Raw genomic sequence first — 20,526 nt, 5'->3', positions numbered from 1 at the left:
AGTGTGCGCTATATGATAAAACTCACCTCTCTCGTAAAAAGCACCCTATCCCTTTTCTGCCACTCCCACTCCGTTTAAGCTGTGCGCTCCTACTATCTCGCCAATTCCCAACCCATATGTTTTTATCTTTTCATCTCCTTCCTCCCTCAGTCTCCACCGCCCATTTGCTGCTAAACCCACCCCAACGTCTCGTCTACTCTCTTCTCTGTCGCTTCATGTACTTCCTCCCTTTCCTTTGTTGCTGCCCGTTTTCTCTCGCTCCTATCCTCTCTTTCCCGGTCATCTCCTTCTTCCCTCCTTGTCTGCACTCTTCTTATTCCTTGCAATTTCACCCGTACACCCAACCTTTTCTGCAGCCTGTCCCACACTCCTCCCTGCAGCCTGCAAACGTCTCTTCCCTTTCTGGGGCCTGCGCCCCACTTCACCCCTCTGATGCAGCCTGAGCCTTCTTTCTCTGATGACTGATCCCCGCCCCCCTTTCCAGCAGCCTGCACCTCTTTCTGCAGATTGTACCCCGGCCCGCGGTCCTCTTCCTGAGCCGCCGGCACCCTCCTTTTTGCACCCTGCACCCCTCTCGGCCCTTTCTCCGCAGCCTGTATCCCTCTCTCTTTATCTGCAGCCTGCACTCCTGCCTTCCTTCCCTCCCTTTCCCTCTCCAGTTTGAATTTCTCGAAACGCTGGAAACCTAGGCGTGCATGCCGCCCCGCCCCCTCCGATGGAACACCAGGCGTCTGATAGGTAGGGGCTCTCGGGGTGAAAGGGGAAGGGGCGGAGCCGGGCTCTCTCGGGACCCACTCCTGGGGGCCAGGGGCCTCTAAGGTGATGGGCTATGCATCCGAGGGGCTTGCGAGGAGAAGAAGGGGGGGGGGCGGGGGGGGTGGGGGGGTATGAGGTAAGATTAGAGCTGGTTTTAGTTAAACTGCACAACACAGTTTTGGGCGGACAGGGAGCCCCCTCTTCGTAACCCCCCCCCCCCCACCACCACCACCTAGGGGGCTGGCCTTGCAAGACAAGCAAGATTATTAAATCAGGCTGTTTAATTGCTTGCAGTGCTCCAGCCCGGGCCCCAAACTGGCCTGTGATGCCAATCACACTGCACATGAACAGCACAGGATGGTGCGGTATGGGCTACAGGACGAGGGGGTCAGGCAGGGAGGATATTTTTACTCCTCAATCCTCTACCCCAGCTTTCCAGCCCAGCCCATTACGTAGGGTGTATGTAATTCCCGTAACTTCCTTGTGCGTAATTAATATGAAATGTTGGCAATATCGCGCGAAATTACACGACACGTAAATCTGTTATTTAGTGCTAGATTATTGTGCGAAATGCTTCCTCGTGTCAGTTTTGGATCCGAAATTGCTCTTCGAACTAAAAAAAAACCAAAGCACACAAAGCACAGCGAACAGGTTTTTTAACGCAGAGACCATCAACTACGCTAAGTGGAGTAATGGCATAATTTTGCATAAAACGAAATGCCGGAAATTACAGGAATTCCCTCACTCAGCAGTTTTATGTATTTATCTCTGTGGTGTAGCGGTCTAGTCTGCGACGCACACTGCGTGTGACGTCAGCGGACATCCCGTAGCGGCCATGTTCGTCAGATCGGCATTAGCGCACCAAATTCAATCTGTACGGAGCTCCGCTCCGGCGCTCCCAATAAGTTTATGCAATTAAAGGTGTTGCAGTCCACGTGCCTAAGTGTCTTAGTGTGTTGCTTTGGGAACCCATCCACAACTTTACAATGGCGACGAGGTGGTAGCAGAGGAGCACACACACACATCCAGAACCCACGTGGTGGCAGTGCACAGGCTGGGCAACTCGGACGCAATTGGGGGGTGCGGCAGAGCAGCGGAGAGCGCGCGGTGCTGAGGAGGAAGCGCCATCTGGTCACATCATCCAGATTCAAGCCTGGTAAGCGGGTGCGCACCCACAGACCGCACCACGTGCGACAGTACAGCGCCAATCGTGCCCCGAAGAGGGGGGGGGAAGACTCCACAAGCTGGCAGACACCAGTGCTGACCACACGGACAGTGGAGAGTCCGGCAAGGACGACACAGCGGAGAACAGAGACGCCCAAGAGGCCAGTGCGCCTGGAAATTCCGCCACAAGTCGGCGACGCCACAGTTCCGGCGGGAAGATGAGCTCGCAAACGTTTTCACTGACGAATCCAGTGGCCTTCCTTACGAAGGTCGGAGAACCTGAGATGCCATGGGAGGATTGGAAAAGGTATTTCCTGAACTATCTATCGGCATTGGAGGAGGAGGGCGAGACAGCATTCACGAGCTCGAGGAAGAAGAAGATCCTACTCCACCATTTGGGCCCGGCGGGACAAAGGGTGTATGAAGACCTTGTGAAGTAAGTGAGACAAGCAGCGGACGACAATGTGTTCCAACATGCTATAGAAGACCTGGATGCCCATTACCATCCGGCAGTATGCACAGCAATTGACCGGTACAACTTCTACCACAGGGCACAAAACAAAGGGGAGACGGTCGATGAGTATGTGGCGGCCCTACAAAAACTGGCCTTGACGTGCAAATTTGGGACCTTGCAAGAAGAACTGATCAGAGACCAGATCATCATGCACACGGTAAACACCTCCATCCAAGAGAAACTGTGGGCCAACGGCGACGCACCATTGAAGACGGTCGTATCCTTGGTGAAGAAAGCTGAGTTGACCAGGAGATGTGCTGAAGCGGCCAAACGGGAACGCCAGCCAGAGCTGGCGGTGTGCAAAGTAGAAGATCGGAAGGTCACGGACGGCAAGGCGTCGACGAAACAACAAGGCACGAGGAACTACAGACGGTTCCAACCCCGTACAGCGAGACCCCAAGGACAGCGACAGTGGAGCACGAATGTGTGCTACAGGTGCGGGAGTGGCACTCACGCCGCCAACGACAAGGGCTGCCCGGCGTTCGGGGCGAAGTGCGCATACTGTGGGCTGCTAGGTCACTACGAAAAAGTATGCCGGAGGAAATCCCCGCGGCAACAAGTGAAGTATGTAGCACAAGAAACAGGCAGAGGGGAAGAAGATGAGAACCCCGAGGAAGACGACGAGATCTTAATTGTAGAAGAACAAATACTGGGCATTGAGAACTCAGTGGAGAAGAAACCGAAGTGCGACATGTGCATTGGAGGAGTACGAGTTACCATGGTGGCGGACTCTGGATCGCCCGACACGATCATAAGGAGGAAGATATGGGAAGAAGACTTCACCACGCTTACAAATTATCGCCTGAAACCAACGGACATTCATCCGGTAATGTTCACCGGGGAGCCCATACCCATGGTGGGGTATTGCCCTCTCACTTTTGAATTCAAGGGCAGAACGTGTGAGGGAAAACTATACGTGGCGGAGAAAGGACCGTCAGTACTGGGCTGGAAGGACCAGGGGGAGTTAGGAATAAAACTGAACCCGGGTGGACGCACGCAAGTGCTCATGACCGACGACAGTCCAGACCAGGAGGCACAGCGGTGGAAGGAAGAATTCCCGGAAGTTTTCAAGGACTCCATCGGTCGCCCAGCGAAGTTCACACACAAGATACACCTGAAGGAGGGGGCCCGGCCAGTGTCCCACAAAGCACGCAACATCCCATTCCGGACCAGGGCAGCAGTGCAGGAAGAACTGCAGAGACTGGAGGACAATGGGGTGATAGAGGCGATTGACAACGCGGAGTGGCTGGCGCCCCTAGTGGTGGCGCAGAAGCCCAACGGGAAGGTGAGGCTGTGTGTGGATCTAAGGGAGCTTAATAAAAACATAGTGGTGGACAAATTCCCGCTCCCTAGGATCAACGAGATGTTGGCCAAGACCCAAGGAGCAAAATGGTTCTCCACCGTGGACTTGACGTCGGCCTACCACCAGATTGCCCTGCATCCGTCATGTAACCACTTAACGTCCTTCATCACGCCCTTCGGGTGCTACAAGTTTTTACGGATGCCATTCGGACTCGCCTCAGCGGCAGCCGTTTTCCAAAAGCTCATGTACCGGCTGTTCCATAAGAAGGCAGGCATACAATATTTCCAAGACGACATCTTGGTCATGGGAACGTCCCTAGCGGATCACAACAGAAAGCTAGAGGAGGTGCTCACGGTGCTAAAGCGGAACGGACTCACGGCCCAATGGGACAAGTGCAAGTTTGGCATGAACAAAGTTACGTACCTAGGGCACGAGATCGGTCAGGAAGGAATCAAACCCAAAGCATCCAACGTGGCAGCCATCAAGGACGCACCCATGCCCTCGAACAAGGAAGACATCCGAACGTTCTTGGGCATGGCGGAATTTTACAGCAAGTTTGTACCGCACTTTGCCTCCAAGACCCACCACATGAGGTCACTGCTCAAGGACAAAATCACGTTCCGATGGATGGAGGAACAACAGCAGGAGTTCGAGGAAATGAAGAGACACATTAGCGAGGCGGTGCCCATTCAAGGGTTCGACCCAACGGCGCCCACGGTGCTGACTACGGATGCCAGCGACCGGGGCCTAGGGGCGGTACTCACACAAAGAACCACCGAGGGAGCAACCAACACGATCAGTTTTGCATCCCGAACATTGGCTCCCAACGAGAGCAAGTTCAGTGTCATCGAGAAGGAAATGCTCGCAGTGGTGTGGGCGATGGAGAGGTTCCGGCAATTCCTGTGGGGAGGAAGATTCTTGCTGCGCACGGACCACAAACCGCTGGTGAAGGTCCTCACATCCAGCGGGCATGAACATGCCACTCCTAGAATCGCCAAGATGACGCTGAGGCTCCTAGACTATGTATACGACGTGGAGTACCTGCCCGGGCACAAGAACAAGGTGGCCGACTTCCTGAGCAGAGCTGCGTCCAAGGAAGTTACGGAGGCCCAGGACGAAGGAGGATGGGAGGAGTACGCTGTGGCGTTCACCGGAGATCACGAGAGGGCCATAAGTGGACAAGAATGGGAGACAGAATATGGAAGGGACGAGAAAACGAGAGCGGTTAAAGCATACGTAACCCAGGGATGGCCGGACAAGAGGCTACTGGATGAAGAATTGAAGCAATACTGGGAGGTCCGGGAAGAACTGTCCATAGGGGATCAACCCTGGTTCTTGTTGCGAGGAAGCAAAGTAGTCCACCCCACACGCTGAGGCCACGCATAGTCGCAATCGCCCATGAAGGCCACTTGGGGATAGTGAAGACTAAGGGGAGAACGAAGGAAGACTACTGGTGGCCAGGAATAGACTTAGCGGTGGAACGACACGTGAGGGCGTGCAAGCAATGTAGCAACGCAGATAAGACCCTAAGAGTATTGCGTCCGCCCCTAGGTAGTTTTGATTGCCCCGAGAACCCATGGGAAGAGATCTCAATTGACCAGACCCCCCAGGATATAGCGGCATGGATTAGCAAATTTAGCGGCACAAATATGGAAATTTAGCGGCACAAATATGGGAATTTAGCGGCAATTTAGCGGCGTTTTATTTGGCAGTTTATCCTACAACAAACACAGATCTCTTTGTTTTTTGAGTTATTTAACACCATGAAGCTATGTATATTTGGTTTATTTACAATGTAGAGACTTTGTTTGTCTTCAAGACTACAAATAGGACATAAACCTGTTACTGAATAAATGCCCAGGGTACCTGTATGCTTGTCGTGTTAATCTTGCAGTTCTTCTGAGCAGTCCAAATGCAGCCCAATATTGTGCTGCTGATTATAATGCAGGAACAATAATGCCCGGATGGATTGCTCTGAGAGGGACCGTCGTCTGGCTGACAAAATAATTTTGTAGATGCTGAAGGGCCCAATTCCATTGTTAAATTATGCTCTAAAAGAATGCGGGGCTACCAGCATGCATGATAATCTCCGTCTTGTAATGAAATGGCGATTTTCCAAATAAAGTGCCATGAGAATCTGAATTCTATTTAAGACACCGAGGCTAATATTATCCTACCTGCCCTCCCTGTGTGGGCATAAGGGATAAAAATGAAAAAAAAGAGAGAGATATAAGTGGAATTATATATTATAAAATCATAAAATGTGTAAGATTATTTCACTAGCACCCTTTAACAGTGATCAAGTCACCATAACCACACTCTCTCAGATGCATTGAATTAGTTATATAGCGCCACTCATACCAGTGTAGGGTGTCCGAGCACTTTACATCACACAGAGACAATCAATCATACGTGTGTAAATCAGTGTATAGGAAATGTTACATAAGCCAAAGGACTAAAAGTGTAGGAGTCACATGTCATCCATACTCGTAGGCAGTATAGTTTACGAGTGCTTGGTGCGGAGAAAGCACAAACGCAGAGTCGAAAAAGAAACAGCATAGTTGGGAGTTTTGTGTAATAAAAAGAATCGATTTCTACCCAAAGAAACCCTTTTTGCAACATTAATCTATGCTCTAATGTTTGCTTTGCAGTGTGTATGCAGCTCTTTGATGAAAGTTAATACCTCGTTGTTCTATATTAGGACTTTAAGTTATCAATTGCAAAGAACAAAAAGGACATCTCTTTTAAAAGCAGAAAACCTGCTGATCTATTTACATTATATGCACTCTGTAATCTACATGGTACACGTTTCTGCAGCAGGCATATTAACACTCTGCGCTACCTTCACATAAGTCAAAACATTAACTATACAAAACTTTAATCTCTCTCCACGAAGAACATTAATCACAAGAGTTAACTTTACATTTTTGTGAGGCCTGGTAATTGCCGGAGAAAAGGAACCCGGCAGCAGGTGCTTTAAAAACATAATAAACTTGCAAGTATGGTGCCCCCAGGAAGCCAGCACCCGGTGCGGTAGCACCGCTCGCACCGCCCTAGAGCCGGCCCTGGGTGCCAGATTAAAACAGGGTTTGATTGGTTGTGGTTTAAGACGGGGCAGGGTAAAGTGACATTTAGGGCTAGGCCAAGAGGATATAGGGCCTCTTCAGCGAAAGGTGGGTAGCGCGCCAGACCTGTTGGTAGGCCTTAGGTTTTTGTAAATGGCTATAAGAAATGGGCATGGCTTAGGGCCTTTTGTGGTGATGCTGATTAAAAGTGGGGGGTTTACATGCTGGTCAGGTAGCCTTAATGGGTCAGGTCCATGTTTATATACACACAGATATTTTAAAGATATTTGTAAAGTTAAAATAAGTGGATCAATCAATGTTCTAATAATGTATACTTTGCGGTGTGTATGCAGTTCTGGGATGAAAGGTAATAGCTCGCTGTTCTATATTAGGACTTTAAGTTATAAATTGCAAGTAACAAAAGGATGTCTCTTTTGAAAGCAGTAACCTGCTGATCTGTTTACATCCTACGCATTCTGTAATCTACTTGGTACACGTTCTTTGCAGCAGGCACATTAACCCTCTGCACTAACTTCACCCAAGTCAAACCCTGAACTACACAAAATGCTGATCTCTATCCAGGAAGATAATTAATCACAGGAGTTATCTTGACATTTATGTGAGGCCTGGCCATTGCCCGCGGAAAGAAACGCTGCGGCAGGTGCTTCAAAAGCTTAATAAACTTTAATTGACGGAGCCCCCAGGAAGCCAGCACCCTAAAGCCGGCCCTGAATCAGAGTGCAACGTATAACTATATACAATCTATAGCCCTTCTGCAGCGGCGGCCAGCACGGGTCGATCCTTCACTTTTATTGCCTGTGGAAGCAAATGTTAAGGGCGAGAGACGCCTCCCAGCTCACAGCAGCTTACCTGGGCCTCTGGGCCTCCCGAGACGACGACGACGACGATCCGACGATCCACCACCAGCCAGACAACGATACAATGACGATCCAGACCAGCAGCGCCGCTCCAGACCAGGTGAGTCTCGTCGTCATCGAGTCGTCAGCACTGCCTGCTGTGAGGACCCCCCCTTAACCCCCTTCTATTGGTCTATTGGACCCGTGGCAAGAGCCACTGGCCCAATAGAACAATAGAAGAGGAAGAGAGGCGCGTGATCTGCTGTCTGCTGCTGGATGGGGGTGGGATGCCGCCAGGATGCCAGGATTTCGCGGGCACTTTAGTAAAAATCGCGGCATTTTTACAAAAGTGCCGATTTCGTGATTTTTTTGCAAATCGCGAAATCGCGAAATCCTGGGGGGTCTGATTGACGTACTTGGCCCCATACAAGACGCAAATGGTGGTCAGAAGTACCTCACGGTGGTCATTGACCGGTACTCCAAATGGCCGGAAGTCCATGTGAATGACAATGCAGAGACGGAAACAATATTGGAATTCCTCACGGACGTATTCATCAGGGAAGGAATCCCCAAAGCGATCCTAAGCGACAACGGACCTCAATTCACATCGGCCAAGTGGGTAGCATTCATGGACAGGAACGGCATCACCGTCCGGCACACGCCGATTTATCACCCTGCGGGTAACGGAGCGGTGGAAAGATTTAACAGAGTAATAATGGGGTTGGTGCAGGCTGCGATCAGCCAAGGAGTCAACTGGGAGAAGGAGTTAAAGAGGTTGATGTGGGCCTACCGAATAACACCCACCTCCACGGGGTACAGCCCATTCCGTGTACTCAGGGGGAGAGAACCCTTCACGAAGGACAACGTGGCTTGGAAAAGACTCACAGTACAAAGCCATTGGTCCCCAGCAGTTGTACGCAGGAATCTGGAGAGAGCGCAGGCAGTGTACACTGAATACTATGACAAAAGACACAACACTAAGGACGTCGCTCTTGAGAGGGGTGAGTGGGTGAGAGTCAATTTGCCCACGCAAGGGAAGAAAGGAGACAGCAAGTTCACATCCCCGTTCCAAGTGGTAGAGCCCTACTCCAGGTCAGCCCTCCTCAGCGACGGGAAGATATGGTCCCAAGACCGTGTGGCAAGATGCACTCGCGCCCACGAGAAGGAACCCGGAGAGGAGTCTGGTGACAAAAGGGTGGCCAGTGCCACGAAGGACTTGGGCGCAGCAAGGTGGAGATCCAGCGAGGGAGACGGTAGTCCCTGGTCGGGAACAGGGCGACAAGGAAGAGAGGATAGAACAGGACCCGGACCAGACACCCAGGAGGAGCAGGAAGCGACAGACGAGAGTGATGCAGGACTCAGAGGAGATGGTGAAACATCCTGCCTGGACGGGGTCGAGACCACCCCGACCCCAGGGGGGTGCAGTGCGAGGACACGATGTGGGAGGAGAGTAATGTTGCCAAGGAGGTTCGAGGAGTTCAGCATGGACAACAAGTAAAAGACTGTTCCAGCTGGGGTTGTTTTGTTGTTGCATAGAGGGTTGCAGTAGCTTCAGTGTTTATGAAGGGGGAGATGTGGTGTAGCGGTCTAGTCTGCGACGCACACTGCGTGTGACGTCAGCGGACATCCCGTAGCGGCCATGTTCGTCAGATCGGCATTAGCGCGCCAAATTCAATCTGTACGGAGCTCCGCTCCGGCGCTCCCAATACGTTTATGCAATTAAAGGTGTTGCAGTCCACGTGCCTAAGTGTCCTAGTGTGTTGCTTTGGGAACCCATCCACAACTTTACAATCTCCGGTTCCCTGACCGTCCAGTCTCGTATTATAATCTCGGGCTCCCCCTCACTGTTTCATGTTGTGACCTAACCTCTGACCCCCTCCACTTTGGGTGAACAGACGCCCTGGATTTCCCCGGACATTCCCGGTTTTCAAAGGACTGTCCCGACACTTGTTATATGTAAATACAATACCTTTCTCGGTTTTTGGGACAAAGGTCAAATCTTCCTGCGCAGCCGAATTTATAGGTATCCTCTCCTTTCAGGCGCCTCTGAAGTCTGACATAATGTATTTGTTTCTACCAGGCATGCACAGGAGTCGTTTGCTGCCTGCTCCCAGCAGAGAGACACAGTGGGGAGGAGGGGGCAGTGGGGCAAGGTGGAGGTCCTGCGATTGCTAAGGCCATGTAGACATTGTGTTTTCGTGCGTTTATTCACTCATTTATGAGATTTACAGGCCCGGCACATATATATATATTTTTTTTAAGGCTATGCAAACAACGGGACAGGCCAGATATAGAAGTAAGACTAAAGGCTTTAGTGCAATTTTTTATGTCTGACCTGTCCCGGTTTTTCATCTCAAATTCTGGTCATCCTACCTCCATCTCACGTTGAAAGGTCTGAATCCCTTCCCAACCAGTCTCACATGGTGTCCTGTCTCCTTCACTCCGCATTCTCATATTGCGACCTCTGGCTCCCCCCCACTATTTTGTTAAGGCAAAACTCTGACTCGCTCCCTTCCACTTTCATATTGTGATCTCTAACTCCCCCCTCTCCCTCCTGTCTCAGATTGCAGCTTTCGACTCCCTCACCCCCTAGTCTCACGTTGTGAGTTCGGACTTCCTTACCTCCATTTTCAGTGTCATCCTAAGGATTTTCAGGGCCCTAGCAAAGAATATTTTGTGTCCCCTGTTTGGAACATATTTTAACTTTATTACCTATTTTCTGCTCATTTAACCTACATGGGGTCAAACAATATTGAATTACATTTTACCTTTCACACAAAACAGCTGAATGTCTTTTCTGGGACCCCCAAAATTCCCAAAAAAGACACAGGGTAGAGAAAGTCCGAGGTAGAGATATGCAAAGAGAGGTTCTGAGAGAAAAACCGACAAAGGTGTGATGAACCAGGAGAAATATCACTTCCACAGGGGTCCTCTGGAAAGGCAGGAGCCCTGGGCAATGCACACTTTGCCCCTGCCTTAAAACATCTCTGCTTTCCACCCCTCCAGTTTCATGTGCTGACTTCTGTCTTCCCAGAAGTCACTTCCAGTATACTCCTCGCCGCTGTTCAGCAGAGTGAAGATTCACAGTCCAGGGGGCGAGCTGAGCAGCACCAGCGAGGTGTGCAGCCATCGATGGTGGGGCTGGTGCTGTGTTACCAGGGCCCAGAGGCCTGAGGGGAACACTGAGCGCTGATCACGGAGGTATTTTGCTACTCGAGCAGCGATTGGAGGGTTCCCTCTTCCCTTGTTTGCATTCGGGCCCCTCTCACCCTTTCTACGTCACTGGTAAGGGCTCAACATATAAACCATGGGGGTAGGAAGCCCCATGTGTAAGAGGGGGAAAAAGTGCAGCGGGGCCTCAGGGATAAAAGGAGACAGTATGAAAATAGGGAAGTGCCGGGTGTAGGAGGTGAGAATGTATGACTGGAGGGAGGAGACCCAGATGTCAGAGGTTGTATTTGTAGGTGGGCGGACTCTCAGAACTAGGTCACTATGAGACACCAGAAATGGCTCTGGGTGTATTACACATGAAACCTGGGCGAAATGCAATTTACACCAGCACAATCTTGCAACGGCCTGTCGATATGGCATTTTGCGTTATGCAGGTTATGCACAATGCCAGAGATTGCGCCTTTACAAAACGTTGCATAATTAAAATGCCGTTGTAGTAATAAGATTGCAGAAGCACAGGGGCAATAGGAATAAACGGAGCTCTAGCAGCTGCTGTTTGCATGCACCCTTATAAATGCAAGGTTGCTTTTGGCGCTAGAAAATAGCATAAATGCTGGCCTGGCATTTCACATAATTCTGCTTAAAATTTTGGGTCGTTGGCTTAATTTCTGTAAAGAAAATTACATTAATTCGCCCAGAGTTAATTAGAATGGTTCTAGTCACCAGTCCACCAAAAGGGCATGGAATGCAATGCAGTGCCCGCTGCCTACTCTTGCAGCATGTCTCAGAAGAGTGTAGGGTGCTAAAGGAGGAGCTTGGTAAAAAGTTTAGGGTATGAGGAGTGGAGGATGGAGCAGTTTATGGCACCATGGTGTCTCTGAAGACGTAGGAGACTGAGGATGGATGGCTGGCTAGAGGGCATGAGCGACTCGACAGTCTATAGTACCCTGTTCGAAGTTTGCAAACTTATTTTTCAGGGACTCTAATCTTGAGTGCAATATTGGAGTAATTGTGGGGGTGGGTTAAAGGCATGGCAAGAGGGTTGCTTTGTAAGACCGAAATATCGACTTGTGTTGAAAGTAGAACAATAGGCAACACCATACAACGAAACAGTAGTATAATTGTATGTTGTCTGCGTACATGTGGTATGCAACATTCAATTGCTTGAAGATTTCCGTTAGTGGCACCATATATAGGTTAATATATAGGTTAAAGAGTGTGGGGGAAATGGTCGACCCTTGTGGGACTCCGCATCTCACTGGTGTGGTACTTGAGAATGAGTTTCCTTATTTAATTTGTTGTGAGCGGTTCTGCAGGAAGGATGCGAACCATGAGAGCACTCACCCAGACACCCCCATTCTGTTATCTAGCAGTTTTAGCAGGTTATGATTAACCATGTCAAATGCCGATGAGAAGTCTAGTAGGCAGGGAACGTTGTTGTCTAGCATCTTAAGGGAGTCATCCATTATGTAAACAATGGCTGATTCTGTACTGTGCCCTGGTTTAAATCCTGAATGGAATTTGTCAATAAAGTCTAATTGAGTAATGTGTGGACTCAATTGGCTGTGTACACATTTTTCCAGTAATTTGGCCAGAAAGGGAATATTTGATATTGGGTGAAAGTTGCTCATGATTGCAGGGTCTGTTCCTACTTTTTTCAGGAGGGGTGTCACTTGCCTGGTCTTCAGGCATTATGGGATAATGCCTTGTTTTAGCGATGAATTTACGATCTTCGCCAGTAGGGAGAGAAGAGGTGACTGAGTTCCTTTAGTATTTGGAGGAGATAAGTTCGCCGAAATGTGAAGTTGTTTTCATGGATAGTAAGGTTTGGTGAACCTCTTCCTCAGTAGGAGATTTGAAGTCATTCCAGACACCTTGATTTTTGGTTTTGGATCAGTGAGTCTGTCTGTTCCTCCACTGGGTGTGGAGCTACAACATCCAAATTGTGTTGATTTTCTATATCCGATGAGTTGGATAGGATTATCTCGGGTATGGGTTGGTGGGCCAAATGGTCAGGTGATTAGGCTGATTCTTCTTCAGTGACGAGAGTGTGCCACGCTGAAGAGGTCCAGCGTCCCTGAGGATGAGCGATACCTCTTGTTGTGGACCCACCACCTGACTCTTAGCTGCCAAAGGGTCTTCATGCTTCTGAAGGCCAAGCAAGAGTCTCAGCAGCAGTTACTGTGCTCTGGCGAGTGGCATAGGTTACACACAGCAAGGACAGCTGTCTAAGGCTACTTGGAATGGGACTGAGGGCATTTTTGATTAACATCCATTCCATTACCTTCTGTGCATATTCATTCTCTGACATGGGTAAGAAGGCTGTGCTGCCAAGTGGCCCGGTTGTTTGATGATGATGTACTTGGCAAATGAAGCGGGCATTGAAGGAACTCAAAAGGCGTCGATAGGTCATGTCTGTGACGGGAAGGAAAAACAGTGAACGTCGAAGATGTCAAGACTGGGAACAACTCTGATACACGTTCGAACCCGATGGTGGAGAAAATCAATCTAACAATGGAGTACGTGCCCATGTGCGTTCACGACCAGAGGAGGAGCCACTGAGAGACTGTGTGACTCGAAAGACTACTTCAAAGGAACAGAGGTTTCATCAGTCATCAGTACAAACCCAACACTGGATGGCAGTAGTATGCAGCCCATGTGTATCTACAGCCACACATTCTACGAACCAAGGAGTTTTTGCCTTGCATCTAACTCCTCCACTCTCTTGAGAACGGGTGCCTCCGAAGCTTCTGAGCTGGGTGCAGAGGAGACTTCAGCCTCAGTTCAGCTCAGACTCTGTATGTGGTGTCTTTGGTTAAAAAAAAAAAAGACTGTCTCTTCGGTTTAGAAGTCGTCGGAGTAGGGCATGACTCGTGTCTCGACTTCAAAACCTTCATTCACGCTTTACACGTTCAAGGTGCATGTCTGTCAAACAATATCGCACTAGAAATATGCTTTGTAATCTATTTGCTTAAATTCAGGAAAGCCCTAAAAATTTGACTATTACAAAGTAATCTGACCTCTCTACTGCCAACCTGTCTCACTCATGCTGCATCAAGAGACTCCCTTGGAGTGGTAGCATGCATGACAAATATATTTTAAAAAAATCAATGAAGTGTGAGGATTGAGCGCACTTTACAGATGCCAAATTTCCCACTTGCGTTCCACTGGAACCACTTCCTGCAAGGCAAAATGATACTCTTTACCCTCATGCTACTGGCTATCTGGTGTAAAACTCCTCTGGGTGAGCCCAAATCCCACTGTTTGCATATTTTAAAGAATTGATACCAATAAGTTCTGCACACAGCTGGACTGAAAAGCCAGATCCAAAAACACTGGAACACTGTCCCCCAATAGTCTCAACCCACTTCCAGCCCTCCTATAGTGCTAATGATTGGACAGGATATCCCAGAAAATGTAGGGTGTTATTGATGGACAGACTAGAGGGCCAAGGTGCTCTTGAAGGTCTAGGAGAATAGTAATGTGGCTGGCTTAAGGCCTAGATTGCCTCAGAATGTTCAGGATACTGGAATGGAGGGTCTTGGTGTCTCCATAACTCTAGGGGTTAAAGATTGTGTATGCTAAAGGGCATCTGATGTCTCAGGTACACAGTGGTGAAGGTGTAGACCCCTAGGACATAGGTGTTGCTATGTGGCCCATTTGCAATCAAGGGCATTGGAAGTGCTGCCCCCTAGGTTGTATAACCGGACATGGGTCTGTTTGTAGTCAAAGGCGCTGAAGGTGCAGTTGTCTAGGGTGACTCACCTGGACATGTTGTCTGGGGAGCAGGCAGAGTTGTTCCCTGTGGACACGCTGGTCTCCATGCTGTCTGAGCTCTCCAAGCTGAGTGTATCATATGCATGGTCCCCCTCATCACCACGGTGGTGCAGGTTGAGCGCATGGTGCTGGTGGTGCAGGATGGAGTGGTGCATGAGGGGCGGCCCAGTGCCTGGCATGGAGTAGGGATTGTGGTGAGGGTGAAGAGCTTCCCACTGGGACTGAGCCTCCACTGCCGCCTTCTGCTTCAACTCTGCGAGGCGCCGCCGTTGCTCTTCAATCACCTGCTGTCCTGTGGGGTGGAAAAGCGAGAAACTCTCATATAATAATAGTTGTGTAGCTTGAAACTGTTTTACTTTCACACACTATGCATTATTCCACAAAAGAGTGATCAGCATATTAAAAAAGTTGGAAAAAATAACTTTGTTTTGGTCAGTGGACTAGAGTTACACATAGTAGGAAGTCAACACAAAATACACACCCCTAGCCAATAAGGCTTAGTTGAAGAAAGCACTGGATACCACACGTATTGTCAAAAACACAAGCAAAGCACTTCCCTCACCAGTGTGAGCAAAATACAACACACACTTCATCATCGGATGACCATAAACAACCAAATGCATGCTGGGCAGCGGCATGCAAGCAGGCGGGAGACTGGTACCACATCAGTATTGATGGAAATACAATATCATGCGTATGGTAGTCATGGCCACGATATTGCGGCAAGTGGCACTGGAAGTGGAAAGGGGTGCAGTGGGACATGCTTGGACAATTCCTGAAGATTTGGTAGTCCAGTTGACACCTCAAGTGTTTGGGATTCACGGAAGATGATATTCAAACATCCCAAAATAAACTTCAACCACCCCTGTCCATGACATGCCATGTTCTACCTGAAGTATCACTGGGTAGGAGAGCCTCTGCAGGAAACAGACCATCTGCCAGAGATGAACGGAATAGGCGCCAATGAGATAGGCAAAAAGAAAGAACCAGAGGGAAGATGAAGAGAGAGGTGAGATATAGAACCCCCCACAACCTGTAGTCATAGCCCTCTCACAACTTCCAGAACTTAAAAAAGGAGTTTAAAAACTGTGATAAAGAACGCTATCATGGCAAACTCAACAGGACTACAACATTGCTAATCACTTGTTGATCTGCTACACTTCGATGCCAAAATCACACTCTGTCAGAACACACACGTATGTGATTATGCCCCTCACTCAAACACTATTCTCACAAACAAATGCAGTTGTTAAAAACCTTCTCATATAAAAAATACCACAAATGGATTTGCCTAAAACCATATACAAATACACAGAAAAAAAACCTTCTCCCAATGATTAACCAGCAAACTTCACATTACATTCATTGAATTCAGGAGAAAGCCAAGCACATGCCTCTGATAAACTATGTCTGCTTTAAAGCAAGTTTCTTTTAATAAAGAACACAGCCCTAAATCGGATTTGTAGGAACTGGTATTTGTGAAGGATTGATTCACAAAGATTTCCATCAATAATGTGCTCACCTATTCTATATTTTTAATTAACAGAAGCAACAAAGTGTTTTAGGATTTAGATCGTTGCAACAGACATTTTTTATTTTTTAAGTTTTATATAGAGCTAACTTGACCTGGAGGTATCAGACCGCTTTACATAGAATGGGAACGCAATAGTTGCACAAGTTACATATGTGTAGATACAAATACATGGGACAGGGGCAAATAAAAAACAACGTACAGCTGACCAGTGAATAGATTATATCTAAAACTTTTGAAATTAAGCGGTTACCAGGGATAAACACAGATACACGTAACAAAAAGAGTAGAGGGGGGTAGGAAATTGAGCATACGGTAGATGGATTAATTCAGGCCCTGCAGACCGGCACCAATTAGAGTAACACCCGGGGTCAGTCCCTCCAACAGGGCCGGAACAAAGGCAGTCCCATTCGAGTCCTGTGGCAAACCCTCAAGCGGGCTGGGGTCGCGGCACTACGGGCCGGCCTCGCTCTCCGAGCCTAAGCACGTGGGTCGCAGAGAGGGCTAGCAGATAAGGCAACATGGCCACCTTACACCCACCATCTCCACCGACAAGACTGTTTCCTGTAAGTTAGCTAAATGGTGTTACCAAGTACAGATATGCAAATAAATTGTGCTACCCAAGGGAATAACCCTGTACCTGCCATTACCACATATAGAAAACCTAGTAAGCAATATGCTACCTATTCTGTAAGAATCTGGTTGTGACATGTAGTCACATGCTCTGCATACTTTTGCCATCTAGTGTTGGGTCCGGAGTAGTGCAAGTTGTTTTTCTTCGAAAAAGTATTTTGAGTCACCAAGTCGAGTGACTCCTCTACCTGGTGGTAATGCGTCTGGGCACAGACTCCATTGTAAGATTGTTTTCACACAGGCGGGTGAGAAAGGAGAGTAAAGTATGTGTAAGTAATGCAATGGCCAGCTAATAATGTAAATAGTGAAAACTAATATATGTATGGAACTGCCATGGCCACAGGTGTCCAGGGAGTAGGATGGGCGCATGTGGATCTACAGCTCTACAGCCCATGAACAGATGCTTACAGGGTAAGTAACATATTCAGTTTGATGGCATGTGTGGCTGTAGATACACATGCTCTGCATGGATTGTAAACAGTCCCTCTTAATAAGCGGTGGCTAACGTGTGGGTGTACCAGTGGTTTGAAAAAGAGTACGTCCTACATTGGCTTGTTGGCCTGCTAATACATCCACACCATCATGATTGGTTAAAGTGTGTGTTGTGGACCAAGTAGCTGCTTTACATATGTCAGCTATGGGAATATTTCCTAAAAAGGCAACAGTTGCTCCCATTTGGCGCGTAGCGTACGCTCTGGGAGGAACAGGTAAAGGTCTTTTTTTCGCCTTAGCACAGCAAGTCTGAATGCACTTTACTATCCATCTGGCTATGGCTGCTTTGGATATAGGGTGGCCTTTGTGTGGTGGTGAAAAGGCGACAAAAAGTTGCTTAGACTTTCTGAAAGTTTTAGTTTTATCAATGTAGAACATATGTGTTCTTTTGACATCTTTGCACAACAGAATCAGGTTGAGGGAAGAAAACTGGCAGTGCAATAGATTGATTGATGTGAAATTGTGGGACTACTTTCGGTCGGAATTTAGGGTTGGTTTTAAGAACCACCTCGTCTTTGTGTATTTGGAACAATGGTTCTTCTAAGGTTAATGCATGGAGCTCACTAACACGTTTGGGTGAAGTTATGGCGACTAAAAAAGCCACCTTCCATGATAAGAATTGAAGAGGGCATGAGTATAGAGGCTCAAAAGGAGGTCCCATGAGTCTTTTGAATACTATAAAAAGGTTCCAAGAAGGTGCAGGAGGAAGCCTCTGTGGAATAATGCATTTAAGTTCTTCCATGAAGGCTTTTATGACTGGAATTTCGAAGAGGGAAAAATGTTTTCTATTTTGAAGAAAGGGAGCCATGGCAGTGAGATGTAAGCATATAGAAGTATATGTTCAACCCACCTTTTGTAAGTGAAGTAGATAACAGATAAAGTTTTGTACTGTAGCTGCGGAAGGGTCAATTTGTTTTGAGTGGCAGTAGCAAACAAAACATTTCCATGTTGCTGCATAGCAGGCCCTTGTGGTAGGTTTTCATGCTTCTTTAAGAATGTTTATTCATTTTGCCAGAAGCGGTCCGTGGAGGGAGTTCGGTGGGGCAGTGAGGCGGGGCGGGGGAGGGGCAGGGTGGGGAAATGTAAACACCGGAATATGGATGAACGGAGGTAAGTACACATTTAAATAAATAAAACGAATTTCGTTGTGCGCACTGCATGTGGGTGGAGTTCCAATTTGTGGACTTGTTGCTGCAACCTGCTGAGCAGGACTGCAACATTGCTGTCTGTACCCAGAACATTTTCCGCCAACAGGTGAATGTGGTAATATAGAGCCCAGTTCCAGATGGTCTGAAAAAGTTGTCAGAGTTGAGCATACTACCCCGTCCCGTTCTTGAAGACAATACATTGCTGTCATATTGTCCGTCCAGACTAGGACATCCTTGTGAGTCAGATGAGGTAGGAAAGCTTTCAATGCTAGGTGAACAGATTGAAGCTCTAGGTAGTTGATGTGGAGAGATTGGTGCCTGACATGAACCGCGAGGTGTTGGAGGTGAGCAGCCCTTCTCATTTGAGATGCGTCTGTTGTGAGAAGGGATGTTATGTTATGAGTATTTCTATAGCGCACGACTCACCCGGGGGCATCTCGGCGCTAGCTTAGTCGTTCACTGAGAGAGGAAGGAAGGAAGGGGCACCACCTCAGGGCTTAGGGAGTCAAAAATAGAAAGGTTTTCAATTTTTTCCTAAAAACAGCGAGGGAGGGGCATTTCCGGATGGCGATCGGAAGCGAGTTCCAGTAACGCGGTGCAAGACAAGAGAAGGACTTAGCTCCTGAGCGAGCTCGGCGGATTCTAGGAGTCTTCAGTAGTTCCATGGCATTGGACCGTAAGTTGAGCATAGGGGTCTTTTTTATTAATTTATTAGCCAAGTATTTGGGACCTAAACCATTCAGGGCTTTTTAAGTAAGACAACAAGTCTTAAAATGGGCACGTTTCCCAATTGTGAGCCAGTGGAGTTCTGATAGAATGGGGGCTGAAGGTGAGCCAGCCGGACAGTTAAGAATCATTCGGGCAGCCGTGTTCTGGATGACCTGTAGTTTTTTTTTTTTTTTAGCAGGGAAGGGCCGAGTTCGGCGAGCATCGCATTGCCGTTGTCGAGACGACAGATCACCATAGCCTGAACAGGGTCAAGAAAAGGCCACCCCCTACAACAGGATGGAGGTGTTCCACCATTGCAGAGAACGCTGAGTGAGGCAGTCTATCAACACTGGATCTGTCAACTGACAGTGTGACTGATCACTGATGAGCTAGACATTTTTGTAATAGATGCATATGTAATCCTGCGTGGGGAACTATGGCAATGCAAGAAGCCATCCTCCCTAGCAGACGCATGAAAACCCTCACTGTAATTTGTTGGTTGGTCTGAATTTGGGGCAGTATTTTCTGAAAGTTTTGAATTCTTACAGGACTGAGGCAATCTAATCCTGATTGTGTGTTCAGGGTTTCTCCACAGTATGGTTGAATCTGTAATGGTTGTAAGTGAGATTTGGGGATGTTGATAGTAAAACCCAAATTGTGGGGAAGATCTACTGCCATCTGAGTGTCATGTTGGCACTAATGAAGAGTGCTGGCTTTGATAAGCCTGTCGTCCAGGTACGGGAATCCGTGGACAGCTTGTATTCTCAGGTATGCTGCAACCACTTAAAGACATTTGGTGAATACTCTAGGTGCAGTGGTCACCCCGAATAGCAAAACCTTGAACTGGTGTTGGTTGCCCACTATGACAAATCTTAAATATTTGAAATGAGCAGGGTGTATTAGGTATGTGGAAGTAGGCGTCCATTAAGTCTAGTGTTGCCATAAAGTCACCATGTTGAAGAAGTAGAATAACATCCTGTAAGGTAACCATGTGGAAGTGTTTTGATAGGATGCATTAGTTTAAGGACCTGAGATCTAATATTGGCCTTAAAGACGCATTGTTTTCAGGGATTAGGAAGTAAAGAGAGTATACCCCTGAGCCCTGGTGTTAAAGAGGGACGGGCTGTGTAGCACCTTTGAGGAGAAGAGCTTGAACTTCCTGTTTGAGTAATGTTTGATGCTCGTGTGATGGCCTGTAAAACACGAGGTGGAATGTTTTGTGGTAGGGTAATGAGCTCCAGACAATAGCCATGTGGGATAATGTCTAATACCCACTTGTCTGATGTGATGAATTGCCATGTGTGTAGGTAATTGTGAATTCTCCCCCCCCTGACAAGTGCTATGTGACTGGGTGGGAGCGGATAGGGTAGCTACTGTTTGGTACAGTGTGTTACTCCATGGGGGGGG

At 48.1% G+C, this 20,526-nt stretch overlaps 1 protein-coding gene across 18 annotated transcripts in view; it reads right to left on the bottom strand.

Moving 5' to 3' along the window:
- The window catches only part of PHLDB1 (pleckstrin homology like domain family B member 1), a 390,210-nt gene that overhangs the window by 41,211 nt on the left and 328,473 nt on the right, over positions 1 to 20,526 (bottom strand). For 12 of the 18 annotated variants that reach the window (XM_085645850.1, XM_085645851.1, XM_085645853.1 and 9 more), the window contains 2 exons: positions 15,498 to 15,542; positions 14,596 to 14,899 (listed from right to left, as the gene is read on the bottom strand). In XM_085645850.1, coding sequence (XP_085501976.1) covers positions 14,596 to 14,899; positions 15,498 to 15,542 — 349 coding nt within the window. The remainder of the gene's footprint in view (positions 1 to 14,595; positions 14,900 to 15,497; positions 15,543 to 20,526) is intronic. The other 6 variants (XM_085645852.1, XM_085645854.1, XM_085645864.1 and 3 more) reach the window with 1 other exon arrangement.

Source organism: Triturus cristatus, chromosome 3_1 (genome assembly GCF_964204655.1).
Source record: "Triturus cristatus chromosome 3_1, aTriCri1.1, whole genome shotgun sequence".
In the NCBI taxonomy this organism is placed as follows: domain Eukaryota; kingdom Metazoa; phylum Chordata; class Amphibia; order Caudata; family Salamandridae; genus Triturus; species Triturus cristatus.
Note: the sequence above shows the minus strand (reverse complement) of the source record. Positions and strands in the feature narration are given on the sequence as shown.